This window comes from Crassostrea angulata, chromosome 4 (assembly GCF_025612915.1).
Source record: "Crassostrea angulata isolate pt1a10 chromosome 4, ASM2561291v2, whole genome shotgun sequence".
NCBI classification, from domain to species: Eukaryota; Metazoa; Mollusca; class Bivalvia; order Ostreida; family Ostreidae; genus Magallana; species Magallana angulata.
Window position 1 is genome coordinate 46,952,706 of NC_069114.1, and position 22,178 is coordinate 46,974,883.

General features: G+C 32.6%; 1 protein-coding gene and 1 pseudogene across 3 annotated transcripts; both read right to left on the reverse strand.

The window, feature by feature from the left end:
- Positions 1-4,527: 4,527 nt before the first annotated feature.
- Positions 4,528-20,708, reverse strand: LOC128180632 (transmembrane protein 128-like). 3 transcript variants are annotated; one of them, XM_052848775.1, is made up of 4 exons: positions 20,519-20,708; positions 19,351-19,567; positions 18,476-18,643; positions 4,528-5,926 (listed from the first exon to the last, which is right to left on the reverse strand). In XM_052848775.1, the coding sequence occupies exons 1-4, from the start codon at positions 20,631-20,633 to the stop codon at positions 5,821-5,823; spliced, it is 606 nt and encodes a 201-aa protein (XP_052704735.1). In that variant the 5' UTR covers positions 20,634-20,708; the 3' UTR covers positions 4,528-5,820. The 3 variants fall into 3 exon arrangements, with proteins under 3 accessions (XP_052704735.1, XP_052704734.1, XP_052704736.1); XM_052848774.1 differs by lacking the exon at positions 4,528-5,926 and adding an exon at positions 13,379-17,760 and having other exon boundaries at positions 20,519-20,707; XM_052848776.1 differs by lacking the exon at positions 4,528-5,926 and adding an exon at positions 13,379-17,760 and having other exon boundaries at positions 19,351-19,564; positions 20,519-20,706.
- Positions 8,377-10,184, reverse strand: LOC128180631 (uncharacterized; annotated as a pseudogene).
- Positions 20,709-22,178: the final 1,470 nt, after the last annotated feature.

The following is a 22,178-nucleotide window of genomic DNA, read 5'->3' on the forward strand; positions in this document are numbered from 1 at the left end:
CGCTATGTATTCTGAAACATTGTTCTTCAAGAAAACTTACTTATCAATACCATGAAATAATAAGATTTTAAATTGTACAAACAGTTTAGATATTTTTTAAAGTCGTATGTATTCCTACGCTAGATTTTAATGTAGTCTCGTTCAACCAGACGCTTGGCTGTCTCTGTTAATATCCGACAAAACAGAGTCTCTCTTGCTTGTCGGAGATAAACGGAGACAGTCGAGTATTTGGTTGAACAAGATAAGACTTCAGTCTTGCCTGGATCCATACAATTTCTCAGAAATATTTCGATTACTGATACTACTTGCCATGCAAAATCACATATCGTTGATTTTGAATAAATGATAATCGATAAAATCAACTCCCGTCAGTACTTCAGTACTTTGATTATTCAAGGGTCCACGGAGTTGTATGTCATCAAAAATGGATCACTGACAAGTCTTCGCTCAATCGTTAGACTATATTGCAACCACAATTGAAATAAAACCACTATTGAAACAAATTATTTCAGTAGTGGTTGGGGATGTATTTCATCGGAAGAATCACTTTGCAATCACTATTGAAATACACCCACTATTGAACATAATATTTCGAGTTTTAGCCTCTTTTGAAAAGCCAGGCGTCATTTGTTTTGGAAACGGTATTATTACGCCTTTTTCATGACATTTTGCCTTTTTAATCATATAAAAAGTTGGTAACATAAAAAATACGTATACTTTTGTCAACACTAACATCGCTTGCGAGATAGTATCTAGAAATATACAATTTACAAGGGATTGGTTGTAGTAGTTTTATGTGCACTATTAATTCACATGAGCAACTATTTTTGCCTCTAAGCCTTCCTTATACAGTTAACCTGTACCACAGAGAAAAAAATGTAATTGTAGCATAAAGCAGATATATACAAAATTATTTACATTAGCAACTGTTTCTTTGTCTGTGATAACATTGCAAATCAATTTTGAACTCGAAAACCCAATAACTTCATAAAACATGAGTGTCACAAAATGGGCACGTGTCTTATAGCATAACCAAAAAACGGTATTGGCTGCGCCGCGTAGTAATACATACCATGTGCCACATAAAAAATAGTGGTTTTAAAATAATGATGTTTTAAGGTATAAAGATTTGAAATAATGTAAATATAAGTAACAAGGAATCATTCTTTGAATATTATGAGGTGATAATTTCGGTCGGAGCGTGGTCAAATCTAACATAAAGCCCTTCGGGCTTTATTGGATTTGACCACGCCCCGACCGAAAATATCACCTCATAATACTCAAAGAATGGTTTCTTATTCCTTAAGTAAAGGACTTTTCTATTAGATATCCATGTGAAAATATTTTTTAACGTTATTCCCCCTTCCTCCGAAGAAAACATCCAACAAGAAAATAACAAAAACTGAACAATTATGTTGCTTTTCACAAATAATTTAATATTCAAAGAGTTTTGTTAAAGTAAATTATTAAGTACAAAAAATAATAATACACAAAATAGACAAAATATTTTTCTACACTGCTGGACTATACACAGATTTATATTATCACAGATTCACTACAATTTGAAGTCCCCCTGTTGCCATATACTGTGTATACAGCCAGATATTTGATCAGAATAACCCAGTCTTGGTCCTCTAAGCACCACTTGTTTTCATGTGTAGCAGTATAAGAATACATGTACCATTTACATATATCATCTAATTTGTAATCAATATTCTAGAGACCAAATAGACAATACATGTATTACATGTTGCACCAAATTACAGCATTCTCTTTTTACAAAATAGCAACAGTAAAAACTCCGTACTCAGACTGAGGTATGCTGAACTATATAGCCCTTGTTAGTGGATACAACCACAGAGGCAGCATTTTCTATCCCTTTACTTAACCTTTACTCAGTGAATTAAACTAACTAGATTTTACAGATTTTAAAAACTTCTGATATTACATTGAAATAGTGATTCCGTAGCAATACAGACGAATGATTAAATACAATCAAGACTCTACCTGAAAATTTTATATCTAGTCAGAAATTATGGCAAAGAATTGTGTTTTCCCTTAACACCATTACAACCAAAATTATTTTTCCTTCTCCCAATGTATGGTTGAATAATTTTGTAATTTTTTTGTCAAATTGTATGTCTGTAAACTTTGCGGTTTGATTTTTTAACACGTTAGAAGTTGATAGAAGATATCCACATTTTTACAATTGTATGAAGATTAATTAGTCACAATAGACAAGACATGGCTTATACCTATTCCACTGGTAAAACAATACAGTAAAACTCGTTTAGTGCGAACACGGATATTGCGAATTCACGGATATAGCGAAGTCATCTTGGATCCCCAGCTATGTAAATTTAATGAATTTCTTATACGGTTATAACGAATTACGGATATAACGAAGTAATTTCTTCGGTCCCAGTGACTTCGTTATAACCGAGTTTTGCAGTATACTGCTTTCTAAAATAAAATATCCTATAAATGTTCAGCTCACTGGTTTGGAGTTCTCTAAAATTAACTATTACTGCTTTCTAAATTGAGAATCAATTCTAATTCATTGTGTTGCCCTATACTGATACATGCAATGGTTCTCAGCCTCACAAGCTTCAAACATGTAAAAGCCTGGTGGTAGAGAATACATGGAAAATATATGTACATTTATTACATTGCAGGGTTGAATATCAAAAGAGGTATGCATGTTCTTTTTTTTATATTAAAAATATACATATACAAAAAAATGAAGACTGTCTTATCATAATGCTGTCAATTATATCTTTTCTACAAAGTACATTAGCTATGATTGATGCTAAAAGGGGTAGAGATTTCTACATCATCGTACAAAAAAATTCTGATTTCAAATTTCTATGAAAAAAAACCCACAATATAATTGAAATAAGCACACAGTTTTGAAGCAACTAGTGCCAAGGTCATTATATCAGTATTAATTAGGGGTCAAATAAATTCTCATCTTCAACAATTTTGTAATCCTGTTTTTCTATACAATAATTCAATTTATGCCTAAAATCAACACTATTACCCCTAACTCTAACCCCCACCCATAAAAAATAAGTAAACCAAATTAAACGAGCAAACATAAAAACAAAATGTTTACAGTAAGTGGAAATTAACCAAAAACATGTCATATGAATATTGTACAATGTATATCAAATTAAAACCAAGATTAAGGAGGATTTCAATACATGGGAAAGTGTAGGGACTGAGAGAAGTCAAAGGAAATCAGGACTAGAGAAAGATACCATGGTATTATTCAGTGATATATCTAAGAAATAAAACATATTCAATTCATCCAAAGTTACAAAATACAAATGATTTGAGAGTCCTTAACTCTCCATTACACTTTATACCACTGGGACAAAAGACCTGCAAGTCAATGAAAACAAGCCCCCTCCCCCTTCTTAAGAAAAATAAAGAACATTTGTAAACTGGAAGAAAGTGTTTGTTCCATATTTTTATAAATGAATTTACTCATATTCAACACAAATTTAAAGGCCCCAACCCTTTTTAATAGACTGTCCATCACGGAATAAAATGTTTCAAAGAATTCATAAGAGGCATGTTAATCCTGCAATTTTTCTGGTAGAGGGGCTCTCTGCATGTACAGGTACATAATAAAACACAGTCATTAACATGATATGGCATCTGGTAAATGTAACAATATTATCATTTATCTGTAGAAAAAAAGTATTTAAATGGCAGCAGCCATTACACAGTTCTATCAAGATAAATAAATCAGGCATTCAATGTACGACTGTTCTAAGCCTGGTTTAAGCAAAATTATTGCAAGAGAACATTTGAAAATTCACATTAAAATTACATAATATTTTTACATAATATTTTTACGTATGCAAATGATATGAAGTCTAAGACTGAAATGGAATGAATTTGTTCATTCTGCTGTTCACTTTACGATCACATAAATTCTACACATCAATTGTTTAACTATTGAATAACAGACAGATATCAGTTATATACACTGAACCCAAGTTCTGAGTGTTCACCCAGTACCAGTATAATGTATTTGCTATATGCAATAAACATATTTATTTGTCTTGCAGTCAGGATGACTGATTTTCACTTAACTTTTAAGTAGTTAAGAACGTTACATTGATCTTGAGATTTGGTTGCAACTTAAGAACTTGGCCTTTGCTCAATATCACAAACAATTCCGATTTGGTAGAATATTGCAAAGAGCTTTCATATTAGATTTGCTAATGGAAATAATGTTACGCTTATAGAAGAAAAAAATATATTAAAATGAAGTTTCCTTTGAATTGCTCAATATTTTAAATAACATCAAGGATAAAATAAACAGCAAATCCAATGTGAGTACAATCTGTCATCGTAGTAATGTTACAGTAGCTCTGGCTGTTTTCTCATTTATCATTTTGGCCATGTTAAGTGTTTTTCTTTAAGACCTATCACTAAAGCCTAATGTTGCCGATCATATTGAGCATACACCGAAAAATACCGATCTAATGTTTTGAAATTCTGTCATGAAATTTAGAAAGTATCACATTATTTTACTTCATGAATTTAAAATTATTTTATCTATCATGGTGAATACTTAGTTCTGTAAAGTGTATGTCCATATTGAAAAATATCTTTGGCTCTAGAGATCAATAGAAATGGGAGCTGACATCTTGGGAAATTATGCTATGTTATTAATGTATATTTGTATACATCCTAGCTTGTTCCTATCGATAAGACCACCATTTTTGGATCTCAGTCTGAGTCATCTTGATCGACTTACACAATTCTCACTTTTAACAAGTGTCACAGCTTAATTGTATAGTTGTTTTATGTGCCTTAAAAATCTTGATTAAAAAAAAAATTTGTTCTTTGGAATCTAATTTTCATAAGAAAGTTAAATGTATTTCCTTTCAGAATACTGTCTGTTTGACAAAAGCATATACCAAAGCACTCACTATTGAAGACACTTTATGATAGAAAATAAAAATATACATTTTCCAGTGTCTTTGGCTGTGATAACACTGTGTATTAATTTTGTACTATAGTCCAATAAATTCAAATGACGTAAAATCAGGGCACAAGCAGGGTCTGCTTATTCATATTTAAATATTTAATCGTACAATTGCTAAAAATTATATAAATTAAAGCAATAAGGAATCATTCTTTGAATATTATGAGGTGATGATTGCGGTCGGGGCGTAATCAAATCTTATGATTACGCCCTAACCGAAACTATCATCTCATACTACTCAGAGAATGATTCCTTATTCCTTAAATAACCCCATCACAGAATTATGATATGCCAAAATTAATAGACAGGGAAAATATTCATAAAAATATAAGTTAAACATATTTACATATAACTGTAGAAAATAAAACATAAGGAATGAATTTGTTTCACATGTCACATTAGCATGCAAGTCTGTACCAAAGACTTGAGCTGTTTTCAATCAAAATAACCTTGGATAAAAATATATATACTGTAGGTCATAAAACTACATTGCTTAATCTGCAGTATTTATAGAGTACCTGGATTCAGGAACTGTTTTCAAATTTGGAAAATTCCTGACTTCAAAGCCATGTAAAAATACACATCAATGAACAAATACTGAAACTGCAAGTACGTAACTTGTATCCTGCTGAAAATATACACTTGTAAACCTTCCCATACAAAAATAGTTTGGATTAAAAATGCTGTAAAACATTCAGTATTAAAGAACATTGTTGTGTTAACTTAATTTTCAGTAAAAATATTTCTGAGTATCAATAAGTTAACAGGTGCGTTCTTGGTGGCTGGGAGGTTGTCAGACATTCTTGAGAAAAAATCTAGAAGTTTGGTAACATGGCTAACGTGACGATCATTCCCATGAACAGGATAAACAAGATCACAGGGGTGAGGATATTCCAGAGGGGCCAAAGTCCGACCGTCACACTGAAATACAACCAATCCACACTAAGCAATCTGTAGTATAATCTACCAGCGCACACATTACAATCATCAATATCTAAAACTCTGCAGTATATTTATTGTTCCGTGTATTGTACTTTAAATCTTTTAATTAATCTTTAATCAGTCGCATGCAATTTTCTCGCACAACAGTATGAATCACAATTTCAAATGTGTGCTTCTGTCTTTGAAATCTCAAGAGATAGGATTGGAGCGAACAAATACCATTCGATAAACTAAGAATTAGACAAAAACAACAATGCGCATAACTTATCCTCATTTCTAGCATAAGCAAGAGGCCCAACTGGCCATGTTCAGTTGAGCTACATTGCCTTTACATACTCATTTTTTCAAACATATTTTTTCCAAATGTGGACCAATAGAGAATACACGTTTTAATCATTAGAAGAAACTCCTAATTATAAGTACTTTATTAATATTAAAGTCTTGTAACACTGCTCCCATGATAAACGAGCCGGTTGCTATGGGTATGGCGGCGGGGTAGTGGGTCTCCCAGTCATCAGAGCTCACCTTCTTAATATAGGTAATGTACACAATCAGGAAAGCATCGATACAGACATTAACAACTACAAGGATAGTTCCTACATTACAGCTTACCTAGCAAAATTAAAACAGAAAACACTTAACTCTCATTACACTGTTTTATTAAAAAAACAAACAATATATAACATGTACTAAAACAGAAACCAGTTAGTTTTAACTTTACTTTTCTATTTAAAATTTTAATTTTGGTAAGCTAATAAAAATGTGATTCAATTTTAACCCCAATTTTTCAGATCTCCTTTTTGGGTCATATTTGAACAAAACTAACACACTAGATTGTAAGTTTTAAGAGTTTTTTTTTTCAGTTAACACCAGTACATCAGTAAAAGGAAAAGCAATAAGTATTATTAATTGTATAATTTATTGTATTGTTTATAAGTAGTATTTAAGAAAATGTATTATTTTCTTTGTATTCAATTATTGTTTCATGTATAAGAATACAGGAAAATCGACTTTTTAACTATCACTTTATAGACATATTTACTAATCGTTGGTTATTTATTAAGACATTATAATTTCATTTATTCTTCAAGCACTTATTTATTATAGATCCGCCATTCAAATTATAGATTACAACGCAGGGAAGACGGCTTTATAATCATGGAGCCAAAACAAAAACATTATACAGTTCTGATTTGCAAAGCCAAAACATTTTAATAAAAAAATTTCCTGACAAAAAATTTCAAAATAAATATTATCGAATCTCATTTTTCTTCTTTTTAAAAAAATGAACTGAATTTTTCGTTTATTCAAACAGATCTTGTTGAATTTGGCCACATAACATGGATAAATCCAGGCTTTAAAGTGAGTTCCACAGTGTTCTCTGAACTCGTCCACAAATCTGAGGATCCGGGGGTTCTGATCATCGGACAGAGCGCTGATTACTCCACGTTTGCCGTCACCAATCCCGGGATGTACAAATACCTCGCCGTCAACAGAGCCGATCTCTATAAGTTCCCTCACATTGAAATAAAAGCCATAATTATTCACAACACTGATGACATCATGAACCATTTCATGAAAATTCTTACCGCATGCGCGGTCGAGGAGCGTTGTCTGACTCCCTTTGGCGCTTCCTCGGACTGTACGTTTGACGTCATGGGCCGTGAGTACGCACATTGTCACCGTTTTGATGAGTCGGCGGTAAATATCATACTGAAGAACTGGCTAGGACACAAACCCGTATCTTATATGGTGAAAAGTACGTTTCTACAGCCGATTTATAAATATGACAGAGTGAAAAGACCATACAATAGCTAGACATGAAATAAATAAACGCCATTGTCTTAAATTTGTGATGTCCTCAAACATTTGTACTTAAACCATAGACGTTCTCTCTGTAAAGCACTAGTTGTGTCAAAGAAAGAAAAATATTGTAAGTTTTTTTCAGGCATGTTGTATGTGGCCTTGTAAGTTAAATCAATGAATGTCAGTACTTTGTATGTAAGGTAAAATGTGACTAATATTCTTGGTTTTATTGTGTTTTTGTTGTCTTTTACTATTGGTATATATACAACTTATTCGATAGTGCAGAAAATTCCATTATGAAAGGATTTACTTCTTTGGTACGTGAGGTATGTTACGTGAATTATTAAATTCTTCGTGGAGACTAAAAAATCTCTCTATACATGAAAATGTATAGATTCGCACTATAGTATATATTTTGAGATCATTATACATATATCTTAAAGATAATACAAAATTATAGTTAAATCGTAATTTCCAAATTCAGCTTCACTTTTTAATAAACTTCCAAATGTCAAGTTATACCATACGCATACCAAATTGAAATGATGATAAGATATATGAGTATGGGATTTATTTTTCATTGTTTTAATACCGACAAAATATTTATAATTTTACATTCCTACACCTGCAAAGCTGAGTTTTAACTTAATGACTAGGTGTGAAGTGATTTCTAACATTGTAATAAAACATTTCATGTAGTAATTGAATATCAGGTACTGAATAAACAGTTAGTATGTACTGAAAGGTACAGCACCTGTTTTACAAAATACATACAAAATAAATACATATAGGGTTGTACTAATATAATATATATGTTCTATATTGTTGCATTGGTAATACAATGTTGAATTTTTGGTTCACTGGTAAAATATTATTACATTTCTTAAAAAACTGATTGATAAAACTCCTCACGAGTTCCTGTTACTTTTTATTTTAAGTTTAATTGAATTGAAACAATTTGACAAGTCCGTTCGTGGTGCAAACCCACAATGTCGGTTTGTAGAAGGACATGGACACTGCATATGTTATTCAATTCTCTGTGACGACATACTTCATAATCTCCCCATCAGGACTCAGGAGATGTATCTTGCTGTTAAATGTGTCACTAACAATGATGTTGCAATGTTAGTCAAACACTACATCATGTGGTTTGAAATTATACACCAGTTTCTGTCCACGGTAGACTAACTTCGGAGACCCAGTTAACGATAGAATCACTACTTCACCTGTGGGTTCACTTGTCCAGTTAACCACACAGATATCAGTGTTAATGCTCTGTTCAACTCTCCATGGTACGGTGAACAGTCTGGTCTGACCGTCCTCCCGAAACTCGTACTCACAGATGACGTCATAATTCAGTGTCACGTGTCTGACCAAACGTCTGCTGCTCGAATCTAGTTGATATCGTTCCGACTCTGTATCTTTCAATGTGACCAACAGACCACCTTCTGTTGATTGACAAATCCCTAAGGGTACCAGTGGAGCTGTACTGAATACTGTAGAGACTGAGCCTGACGGGGATAGGCGGACAATTGATCTGTTACTAAAATCATTGGCATACAGATCACCATTGTCATTTACACATACATCATTAACATTGATACTGATTTTTGTTTCCTTTTTATTTTTTCTATTAATTTTTTCAATGCAACCTGAACCAATACCATTAATAAAACATGTATCTCCATTGATTGCCTCTACAATAAGTACACCTTTATCGCCATATTGAAATGAATCTGTCTCAGTTATAGTGAAATCATCCAAATCAAAGGTTTGTCCCATCATGGACTCCAGTTATCCCCCACTTATGTCCCCTCCTCTGTATTTCACTGAATGTTCTCCTTTTTCTAAATCACAGTCCCTGTTAGACAGAAGACTGGACAAATCTCTGAGGTTGTCAATCAAACTATAGTCAGACATCGTACTGTGTTTTTCTTCCAGGAATTTAACAAGATCCATTACCTGTTTCTTTTTCTTTTCTAAGTCTAATTTCTTCTGGCTAACTTCACCATTTTTTCTTCCCAGATTTTCACTCAATGTTTTCCCATAATCTTTCTTGATTTCTTCTAGTTTGAAACAATCGCATCAAACTGTTTCTGAAGCTTAAAGATCTCAGAATCACAGCATATTTTGTTGTCTTCCATTTGTTTGGACGCCTTTCTGATCTTTTTATCAATCTCTATCACATCTTCCTCCTTAACCTTACTCAAAGTCTCTTTAAGCTCTCTTCTCCTTAGACTTCCTGCTGTGGATATTGTTTTCCAGTCGTGGTCCTTGTGGACTGTTTTAGCACATTGTGAACAAATAAACTCATCACAGTCCTCACATGTCATGTCTATTATCAAATCGTGTTTTTCACACATCGGAATGTGTTCTTGAGGAGATCCAAGCGGGTATCTGGAAGATATGGCCGCCATGTTTATGTTTCGCTATACACCTATCAGCGACCTAATTTTGAGATTCGTGCAGAAATGATTTAAAAGCCTGCGCTACAGGTTTAGGCAACAAAAAGTGCACATTTAGGTTTTTAATGATTCGATACTCTAAATAATGCATGTTTGATGAATGTTTGATAATAAGGACACCATTACCCCGGTTTATCATTACTGAAATCTTAATACTGAACTGCAAAAATAGTTTCCAACACTGGTAGCATAAACAGTATACATTGAATAATAAAAATGGCTGGAAAGACTTTAGTAACACTGCTGTAGAATGAGAACAGTTGCTATCAAAAACTTGATCTGTGTGTGTGTGTGTGTGTGCGTGCGTGCGTGCGTGTGTGTGTGTGACTGTCATAGAAAGACATTTAGTGGTTCTAGAGGTAGTTGTATATCATATCCAAGAACACTATATCTACTCTTGGCCAAACAGGGGGTCATTTCTTAAAATATCTTACGAGTAAGATTTTATATGATCTCATATCATAAGCTGTTTATAAAACTGTCAAATTTAATCATTATAGATTTGTCCTAGTGTTAAGACAACCAGATGCATGCGAGTTAATCTTTTAATTTTATTTTCATGCAGTCATTTGCGCGATGTTAACTTTATATAGTATTGCATTTTGATAAAATAAAAACACTTTACTCCTAACACTTGCGTGTTAACAAATAATTAATTAAATGCAGCATCCTGCTCCGGTATTGTAAACTAAGCAATAATGGTGTCGTTTGGTAATTTTTATTCAAGGGTCCACGGAGTTGTACGTCATCAAATTGAGTCACTGACAAGTCTTTGCTCAATCGTAAGACTATGTTGCAACCACTATTGAAATAAAACCACTATTGAAACAAATTATTTCAGTAGTGGTTGGGGATGTATTTCATTGGAAGAATTACTTTGCAATCCCTATTGAAATACAACCACTAAATATTTCAGTAGTGGTTGGAAATGTATTTTGTTATACGAATCACTTTACAATTAGTTCTGAAATACAACTACTATAAAAATTAGTTTTTCGATCGTAGTTGGGAATGGATTTCTTTATGAATATTACTTTGTAATCACTATTGAAACACATCTGAAAAGAAAAAACGTTGTTTATCTTTTTTGCACACTAGTTTATTTCAATTGTGGTTTTCTTTCAAAAGCGGTTGCAACAACCATGTGCCATGGTCATTGGTAGATTATTTGTATGTTTGATAACGGCAAGCCACACAGAGCAAACATTATTAACAAGTACAATGAAGCATAGGCGTCGGAACCGGGGGGGGGGGGGGGGGGGGGGGGGGCTAAGCCCCCCCCCCCCCACTTTTTTTGCAAAGTTAGACCTAACCATTAGGCACATAGCATAAAAGAGGGTTCAGGCCCCCCCCCCCCAACTTTTTCTTGCAACAAACATAATTGATCTGAAATGTACCTTGAAAAGATTGAAATATTGAGAAGTTGGAGTTATAGGTACAGCCCCCCCCCCCCCCACACACACACACAGAATAGGAATTTCATGATTTGGGGGGGGGGGGATTTGGTAGGTAAGAATTTTTTTTGGAACTGTGGTATACACCCCCCCCCCCCCCCCCCCCGGATTAGGATTTTCATGAGTTTGGGTATTAGGTTTTGTCAAGATTTCTGAGGATTAGTTTATCCCCCCCCCCCACTTTCAATTTGCTTCCGACGCCACTGTACAGCAAATACTATATCGAGAAAATCGGGCACCAGACCTCAATCCTATTGAATATGTCTTTGATGTTTACAGAGGCAGATTCAGCATCTGGATCATGCTCCATCCGATGCCAAAGACCTTGAAGTTGCTCAGTTAGAGAAATGGTATCACATTCCCCAAAAGTCATCCGTTAAATTTACTCTTTCAAATTGCCCACATAAGATGAAGGGCTGATTTTTCGGCAAGTAGAGGCCACAGAAAAAATGAGATTTGTTGGATTAATTATCATCTTTTATTCATACAAGTTATGCAATCACTGGATATATAAATTCACTCTAATTAGACGGGCTCTTTAATTCTTAGTATTCTTCTTCGTTTCAAGTAAAAATTAAAATTTCTTTTTTATGGAATGTTTTGTTACTTTACAAAAGAACCTTTGAGATTAATTTTGATTAAATATTCTTTTTGAAAAAAAAAATCTGTAAACCAACATCGCTAGCGAGAATGTATCTAAAAAATACAATTTACAAGGGATTGGTTGTAGTAGTTTTATGTGCACTATTAATTCACATGAGCAACATTTTTGCCTCTAAGCCTTCCCTATACAGTTAACATGTACCACAGAGAATTTTTTTTTTAAATCTGTAAACAACGTTTTTCATAAACCTTAACTTTTTTTAATTGAGTATATACTGTACCAATTTTCGAGTTTTAGCGTATTTTGAAAAGCCAGGCGTCATTTGTTTGGGAAACTGTATTATTACGCCCTTTTTATGACATTTTGCCTTTTAATCATATAAAAAGTTGGTAAGATAAAAAATGCTTATATACTTTTGTCAACACAAACATCGCTAGCGAGATAGTATCTAGAAATATGCAATTTACAAGGGATTTGTTGTAGTAGTTTTATGTGCACTATTAATTCACATGAGCAACTATTTTTGCCTCTAAGCCTTCCTTATACAGTTAACATGTACCACAGAGAAAAATTTTTAATTGTAGCATAGATGCAAATATATACAAAAATATTTACATTTTCAACTGTTTCTTTGTCTGTGATAACATTGCGAATCAATTTTGAACCCGAAAACCTAATAACTTCATAAAACATGAGTGACACAAAATTGTCACGTGCCTTATAGCATAACCGAAAAACGGTATTGGCTGCGCCGCGTAGTAATACATACCATGTGCCTCATAAAAAATAGTGGTTTTAAAATAATGATGTTTTAAGGTATACAGATTTGAAATAATGTAAATATAAGTAACTATTAAGTAAGTATTATTAGGTGATAATTTCGGTCGGAGCGTGGTCAAATCTATCATAAAGCCCTTCGGGCTTTATTGGATTTGACCACGCCCCGACCGAAAATATCACCTCATAATACTCAAAGAATGGTTTCTTATTCCTTAAGTAAAAGACTTTTCTGTTAGATATCCGTGTGAAAATATTTTTTAACTTTATTCCCCCCTCCTCCGACGAAACCATCCAACAAGTAAATAGAAAATAACAAAATCTGTACAGTTATGCTGCTTTTCACAAATAATTTAATATTCAAAGAGTTTTGTTAAAATAAATCATTAAGTACAAAAAAATAATAACACACAAAATAGACACAATATTTTTCTACACTGCTGGACTACACACAGATTTATATTATCACAGATTCACTACAATTTGAAGTCCCCCTGCTGCCATATACTGTGTATACAGCCCTCGATAGTTGATCAGAATAACCCAGTCTTGATCCTCTAAGCACCACTTTTCTTCATGTGTAGCAGTATAAGAATACATGTACCATTTACATATATCAGCAAATTTGTAATCAATATCTTAGAGACCAAATAGACATTACATGTATTACATGTTGCACCAAATTACAGCATCTTCTTTTTACAAAATAGCAACAGTAAAAACTCCGTACTGAGACTGAGGTATGCTGAACTATATAGACATTGTTAGTGGATACAACCACAGAGGCAGCATTTTCTATCCCTTTACTTAACCTTTACTTAGTGAATTAAGCTAACCAGATTTTACAGATTTCAAAAACTTCTGATATTACATTGGAATAGTAATTCCGTAGCAATACATACAAATGATTAAATACAATCAAAACTCTACCAGAAAATTATACATGTGGTCAGAAATTATGGCAAAGAAGTGTGTTTTCCCTTAACATCATTATAACCAAAACTATTTTTCCTTCTCCAAATGTATGGTTGAATAATGTTGTAAAGTATGTCTGTAAACTTTGCGGTTTGATTTTTTAACACGTTAGAAGTTGATAGAAGATATCCACATTCTACAATTGTATGAAAATTAATTAGTCAAAATAGACAAGACATGGCTTATACCTATTCCACAAAACAATATACTGCTTTCTAAAATAAAATTTCCAATAAATGTTCAGCTAATTGGTTTGCAGAGTACTCTAAAATTAACTATTTCTGCTTCTAAAATTGCACATTAATTCTAATTAATTTTGTTGCCCTTTAGTGATACATGCAATGGTGTTCAGCCTCAACAAGCCTCAAACATGTAAAAGTCCTGCTGGTAGAGAATTCATGGAAAATATATGTACATTTATTACATGGCAGGGTTGAATATCAAAAGTATGCATGTTAGTTTTTTATCATATTAAAAATATACATATACAAAAAAATGAAGACTGTCTTATCATAATGCTGTCAATAATATCTTTTCTACAAAGTACATTAGCTATGATAGATGCTAAAAGGGGTAGAGACTTCTACATCATCTTACAAAAAATTTCTGATTTCAAATTTTTATGAAAAAAACCCAATATAGTTGAAATAAGCGCATATTTTTGAAGAAACTAGTGCCATGGTCATTATACCTGTAATAATTACAGGTGAATTAATTATCATCTTCAACAATTTTGTACTCCTGTTTTTTTTTTGTATAAAACAATTAAATTTATGCCTAAAATCAACACTATTACTCCCAACTCTAACCCCCACCCCTAAAAAAAAAATAAGTAAACCAAATCAAACGAGCAAACATAAAAACAAAATGTTTACAGTTAGTGGAAATTAACCAAAAACATGTCATATGAATATTGTACAATGTATATCAAATTAAAACCAAGATTTTGGAGGATTTCAATACATGGGAAAGTGTAAGGGACTGAGAGAAGTTAAGGAAATCAAGACTAGAGATAGATACCACGGTATTACTCAGTGATATATCTGAGAAATTAAAAAAATCAATTCATCCAAAGTTACAAAATACAAATGATTTGAGAGTCCTTAACTCTCCATTACACTTTATACCACTGGGACATAAGATCTGCAAGTTAATGAAAACAACAAGCCCCCTCCCCCTTCTTAAGAAAAATAAAGAACATTTGTAAACTGGAAGAAAGTGTTTGTTCCTTGTTTTTATAAATGAATTTACTCATATTCAACACAAATTTAAAGGCCTCAATCCTTTTTAATAGACTGTCCATCACAGAATAAAACGTTTCAAAGAATTCATAAGAGGCATGTTAATCCTGCAATTTTTCTGGTAGAGGGGCTCTCTGCATGTACAGGTACATAATAAAACACAGTCATTAACATGATATGGCATCTGGTAAATGTAACAATATTATCATTTATCTGTAGAAAAATAGTAGTTAAATGGCAGCAGCCATTACACAGTTCTATCAAGATAAATAAATCAGGCATTCAATGTACGACTGTTCTAAGCCTGGTTTAAGCAAAATTATTGCAAGAGAACATTTGAAAATTCGCATTAAAATTACATAATATTTTTACATATGCAAATGATATGAAGTCTAAGACTGAAATGGAATGAATTTGTTCATTCTGCTGTTCACTTTACGATCACATAAATTCTACACATCAATTGTTTAACTATTGAATAACAGACAGATATCAGTTATATACACTAAACCCAAGTTCTGAGTGTTCACCCAGTACCGGTATAATGTATTTGCTATATGAAATAAACATATTTATTTGTCTTGCAGTCAGGATAACTGATTTTCACTTAACTTTTAAGTAGTTAAGAACGTTACATTGATCTTGAGATTTGGTTGCAACTTAAGAACTTGGCCTTTGCTCAATATCACAAACAATTCCGGTTTGGTAGAATATTGCAAAGAGCTTTCATATTAGATTTGCTAATGGAAATAATGTTACACTTATGGAAGAAAAAAATATATCAAAATGAAGTTTCTTTTGAATTGCTCAATATTTTAAATAACATCAAGGATAAAATAAACAGCAAATCCAATGTGAGTACAATCTGTCATCGTAGTAATGTAGCTCTGGCTGTTTTCTCATTTATCATTTTGGCCATGTTAAGTGTTTTTCTTTAAGACCTATCACTAAAGCCTAATGTTGCCGATCATATTGAGCATACACCGAAAAATACCGATCTAATGTTTTGAAATTCTGCCATGGGTAGTTGATTTCAATCGGTATTGTTTTATTTTACCTGTGCTATATCAGTTATGAAATTTAGAAAGTATCACATTATTTTACTTCATAAATTTAAAATTATTTTATCTATCATGGTGAATACTTAGTTCTGTAAAGTGTATGTCCATATTGAAAAATATCTTTGGCTCTAGAGATCAATGGAAATGGGAGCTGACATCTTGGGAAATTATGCTATGTTATTAATGTATATTTGTGTACATCCTAGCTTGTTCCTATCGATAAGACCACTATTTTTGGATCTCAGTCTGAGTCATCTTGATCGACTTACACAATTCTCACTTTTAACAAGTGTCACAGCTTAATTGTATAGTTGTTTTCTGTGCCTTAAAAATCTTGATTAAAAAAATAAAAATTTGTTCTATGGAATCTAATTTTCATAAGAAAGTTAAATGTATTTCCTTTCAGAAGACTGTCTGTTTGACAAAAGCATATACCAAAGCACTCACTATTGAAGACACTTTATGATAGAAAATAAAAATATACATTTTCCAGTGTCTTTGCCTGTGATAACACTGTGTATTAATTTTGTACTATAGTCCAATTAAATTCAAATGACGTAAAATCAGGGCACAAGCAGGGTCTGCTTATTCATATTTAAATATTTAATCGTACAATTGCTAAAAATTATATAAATTAAAGCAATAAGGAATCATTCTTTGAATATCATGAGGTGATGATTTCCGTCGGGGCGTAATCAAATCTTCTGATTACGCCCTAACCGAAACTATCATCTCATAATACTCAAAGAATGATTCCTTATTCCTTAAATAACCCCATAATAGAATTATGATATGCCAAAATTAATAGACAGGGAAAATATTCATAAAAATATAAGTTAAACATATTTACATATAACTGTAGAAAATAAAACATAAGGAATGAATTTGTTTCACATGTCACATTAGCATGCAAGTCTGTACCAAAGACTTGAGCTGTTTTCAATCAAAATAACCTTGGATAAAAATATACATACTGTAGGTCATAAAACTACATTGCTTAATCTGCAGTATTTATAGAGTACCTGGATTCAGGAACTGTTTTCAAATTTGGAAAATTCCTGACTTCAAAGCCATGTAAAAATACACATCAATGAACAAATACTGAAACTGCAAGTAGGTAACTTGTATCCTGCTGAAAATATATACTGGTAAACCTTCCCATACAAAAATAGTTTGGATTAAAAATGCTGTAAAACATTCAGTATTAAATTAATAACATTGTTGTGTTAACTTAATTTTCAGTAAAAATATTTCTGAGTATCAATAAGTTAACAGGTGCGTTCTTGGTGGCTGGGAGGTTGTCAGACATTCTTGAGAAAAAAATCTAGAAGTTTGGTAACATGGCTAACGTGACGATCATTCCCATAAACAGGATAAACAAGATTACAGGGGTGAAGATATTCCAGAGGGGCCAAAGTCCGACCGTCAAACTGAAATACAACCAATCCACACTAAGAATCTGTAGTATGATCTACCAGCGTACACATTACAGTCATCAATATTTAAAACTCTGCAGTATATTTTTCTGTGTACATTTTTTGTTTTCTTGTAATGTAATATAAATCTTTGACTAGTTACATTCAGTTTACTCTCACAATTTTAACGCTTTGAAATAAAATTTGAAAAAATGTGTTCCTTTATATAAAAATATCAAGTGATAAGATTAAAGAGAAACAGAAAACATGATCTTAAATAAAACATTGGATGAACTAAGAATTAGACCCAAGCAAAAACACACCTCACTCTCACTTTAATAATAACATTACAGGGTTCATAGGTCATGTTCAATTGAGCAACAATGCCCTTGGTCCAAGTACTTAACTAACTTTACCACATGAATTGAGAATTAAACAAACATTGGCATTTTTTCTTAAAACAAAATACCGGTACCATATTCTGTGAAAAGCTACATGCAAGTTCTTTTTCTAACATCACTTATTCTCAGTACTAGCTAGTTAAATTTTTGGTCAGCTGATAAAAAATTCCTCATTTTAAAAAAAATTGTGATTTATGCTAACCTTGTTTTTTCTGATCCTCTTGGGATCATGTTTGAACAAAAATAACACACTAGACTATAAAGTTTTGAAAGTTTTTTTTTGCTTTTGTTGATATATAAATACTACTTCATAAAAACTGAAGTCTTACCACACTGCTCCCATGATAAACGAGCCGGTTGCTATGGGTATGGCAGCGGGGTAGTGGGTCTCCCAGTCATCAGAGCTCACCTTCTTAATATAGGTAATATACACAATCAGGAAAGCACCGATGCAGAGATTGACGAGTACAAGGATAGCTCCCACATTAAACCACACCCTGAAAAAAACATCATAAAATAACAAAAACAAATAATTTATTTTAAGATCACCGATTATATATGTGATTTTGCATGGCAAGTAGTATGAGTAATCGAAATATTTCTGAGAAATTGTATGGATCCAGGCAAGATTGAACTCTAGTTTTGTTCAACCAAAGCTTAAATGTCTCCGTATATCTCCGACAAGCAAGAGAGACTCTCTGTTTTGTCGGATATTAACGGAGACAGCCGTCTGGTTGAACGAGACTAGTACATTGAAATCTGGCGTATGAATACATACGACTTCAAAAAATATCTAAACTGTTTGTACCATTTAAAATCTTACTATTTTCATGGTATTAATAAATAGGTTTTCTTGAAAAACAATGCATCAGAATACATTGCATCTGAATATATCGATTATTTTCAGGAACTAAGTGTTGTCAGCAGTATTGATTTGTGCTTAGGTCCAAACACTGCTTCACTTTCGGTTTGCCCGAGTAAGTGCATAGGAGAGTTGATTAAAATCAACTCCCAAAAATTACAATGAGACTGTCATTTTATTCAACATATTTATATTCCGTTAACCAAAATCTATTTTTAAGAGTTTATATCACTATGAAAGAAAGATTGACAGGGCAAGTGAGAGAGATGGACAGACATCAACTTCTTCATATATTTTTGAACACCTGTATTTCCACCTGTTATAACACTGAGGTTTACCCACCTGTTGACTCGCTGGTCGTATCGACATGCAATGTAGAAGTCTGTGTAGTAGAACACGGCGATAGATGCAATCAGCCACAGTACATTCTGAATGCTGTATGCGGACTCTTTTCTTCTGTGCTTTCCAAAGGTCTTTTCTATTTCTCTCTCTGTTTTCTCATCAATATGTTCACTTAGTTTGGATTTTTCACTACTTTCAGCATGAGAATCTGTTTCTTCTAAACATGATATTAAAGTATAGCCATTACATAGAAGAATGCAAGATTTCATTTCAAACACATTGACTGAAAAAAGTAGATGATCTGACCACAGATGCCTTCCTATTCTCAAACAATACTCTTTAACTTTAACCTAAGATACCGTAAATCATTTGGTAAAAGAAAACATATTGAAAGATTGTTGTCAACATTAATTGTTACAAAATCATTAAATCTATCCATGCTTTAAAGTTACTCTTGCTTCCCTTAATTACTCAGTTGATTCGTTATAAACAAAAACATACAGTAGAATTAATAGAAACACGTACAATCATACATATACATTTAATTTGTTTTGTCCCAGTACATTTTGACATGATATTTTAATTATGCGTCACACAGATGTACATGATGTAGTTATATAGTTTCATAATTGTAAAACTCGACTGATTAACAACTCATAGTCATAACTATAGTTAACAAATGTAAATCATACATGTAGTTAGAATCTATCATTAACTTTGTTTGCAGACAGATTAAAACTAACTAGATTATCACTTGTAAACTATTATATACATGTAGTTTATAATGACAGCTATAAAATATGGTTTTACAGATAAAAACTACTGTTTATAAATCATTAACAATAGTTAACTATATTTAACAGTACATTAACTATAGTTTACAGTTAACCATACGTTTGGAGTTTGTAAACTATAGTTAATAGTTGATAAACCTAGTTTATCATCTGTGAAACATTAGTTACGTTAATCTATATTTCACATCTGTATTTATAGATAAAGTGATCATTTATGTTTCAGAAATGTAAAACTATTATTATTTATTTGCACTGTAAACAACCAATTACAATTGCAAAACATAGTTTTTCTGTTAAATATAGTTTCACGATTGTGAAACTCTTATCTTTTAACTGTTAAACTATGTTCAGCTCATTAATGATTTTTGCTATACCTGCGCCCATTGCCCCCATAAAATGGCCGGCGATTCTGTGTTGTACCCGTTGTCTAACGTTGTCCATAACTTCTTCACTCGCTAATAGTGGACTTGACTCGTTTGTTGTCTGCATCTTGACAATATTACTGAGATCATGTATATGTTTACCTAACAGTTAATTCAATCACGAAAAGAAGCGTTTGATTGATTGAGATGAACTATGTGAGAAGCTTCGATTGACCCAAATGGGCCCAACTGAACCCAAATGTTGATCCCGCTGGAGAAAAAATACGATTTGAAATAAAATAAAACTTATTGTATTTACTTTTATTATTAATATGTTTTACGGTGTGATCGTTGGGGCGAGCGCAGAAGGAACCACTTGACACATCTGTCATCATTGTTAAATGCAACCCGTGGACTTGCCCTAACCAAAAAACTTTGGCTTTGTCTCGAAAACTTTTACCACCGCAAGGAACCCGAAGTTATCAAACTTTTATTCCAATGGCCCCTTCCTAGTCTTATACACTTAAACAAACTACCACTGAGCATTTATTTAATAAAATGTTAAACAGACTTACATTGTAATAAAATATTTTGATAAACACAACGCCGTTTTTTTTTTTTCATGTACATGTAGATACAATTATGTTTTATCTTTTCTTTACCTTTTAATAATGATCATTAAAATCAGTAAAAAATAAATTTTGTCTGTTATTTCTCATTTTGTTCCTTGTTGTAACCTGTGTTTTAATTAATTTCCTCTGTGACATCAATTTTGTTTTTAATTTTTTTAATTTGTGTACGCTATAGAAGCGTTGTAGACATATGTGCCCTCCCCCTCTTTTTAGTGTGTGATATCCAACATTATTGAAAGGTTTGACCACATATGCAACTATAACAAATACATGTAGATATTTTAACAGTTAAATTTTTTTCTTTTATTTATTCATTACAAAATGACGTGGCTACACGTAGATCTAATAACGATTAGACTTTTCTTTTTTAATATTTTTGTTGTCACCTACCTAACGTATACAATGATTGGATCAATATGACAAAAAATTTAGCATGGAACTTGCATGTGTATTTACTGAGCGAAAAAAAATCATCAAAACAAAACTAACCAGCCAAAGAGTCACCCTTAATAGCAACATAGTATCAGTATTAACGGTGACTCCCTACTGAGTTCTTCCTACACCTTACATTCAGTACAGATGCTTGATCCACCTCTAAATGTATCGCGGGAATATAAAACGCGAGATCACTGTGACGTCATACTTAACTTTTAGCGCTCGACAGTTTTCGTAAACTGTCGGACAAATTCGGGGAAGGAAATGACGTCATAGGTACAGTTTTTTACGTAAGCATATGTGTTATTTATTTTATTGTTTTAAACGGATTTTTTATTGTTAAATGAAAATGATGTATGCGATTTACAGGTAAAAATTTTCCTTAGAAACGCTTCCTGTTCCGCCATGTTGCTATGCACCGCAAAGGATCACTGGGATAGTAGAACGTTTTCACGCGGGTCAACAAAATTTTCTTTGAACAATGTGCAGATTTCAACTCGAATTTCCTCCGTTCGTACACGTTGTCTATGGAGCTCGCTACGCGAGCGGCGCTTCGCGCCGCCTCGCTGCGCTCGCTATTATTATCAATAAATTATTAAAATCTG

Coding starts and splice junctions, on each gene's coding strand:
- LOC128180632 (XM_052848775.1), bottom strand. CDS start 20,633: ATGCAGACAACAAACGAGTCAAGTCCACTATTAGCGAGTGAAGAAGTT. Junction 19,568..20,518: donor TATGGGGGCAATGGGCGCAG/GTATAGCAAAAA, acceptor TATCATGTTTAG/AAGAAACAGATTCTCATGCT. Junction 5,927..18,475: donor TTTATCATGGGAGCAGTGTG/GTAAGACTTCAG, acceptor GTTGTATTTCAG/TGTGACGGTCGGACTTTGGC.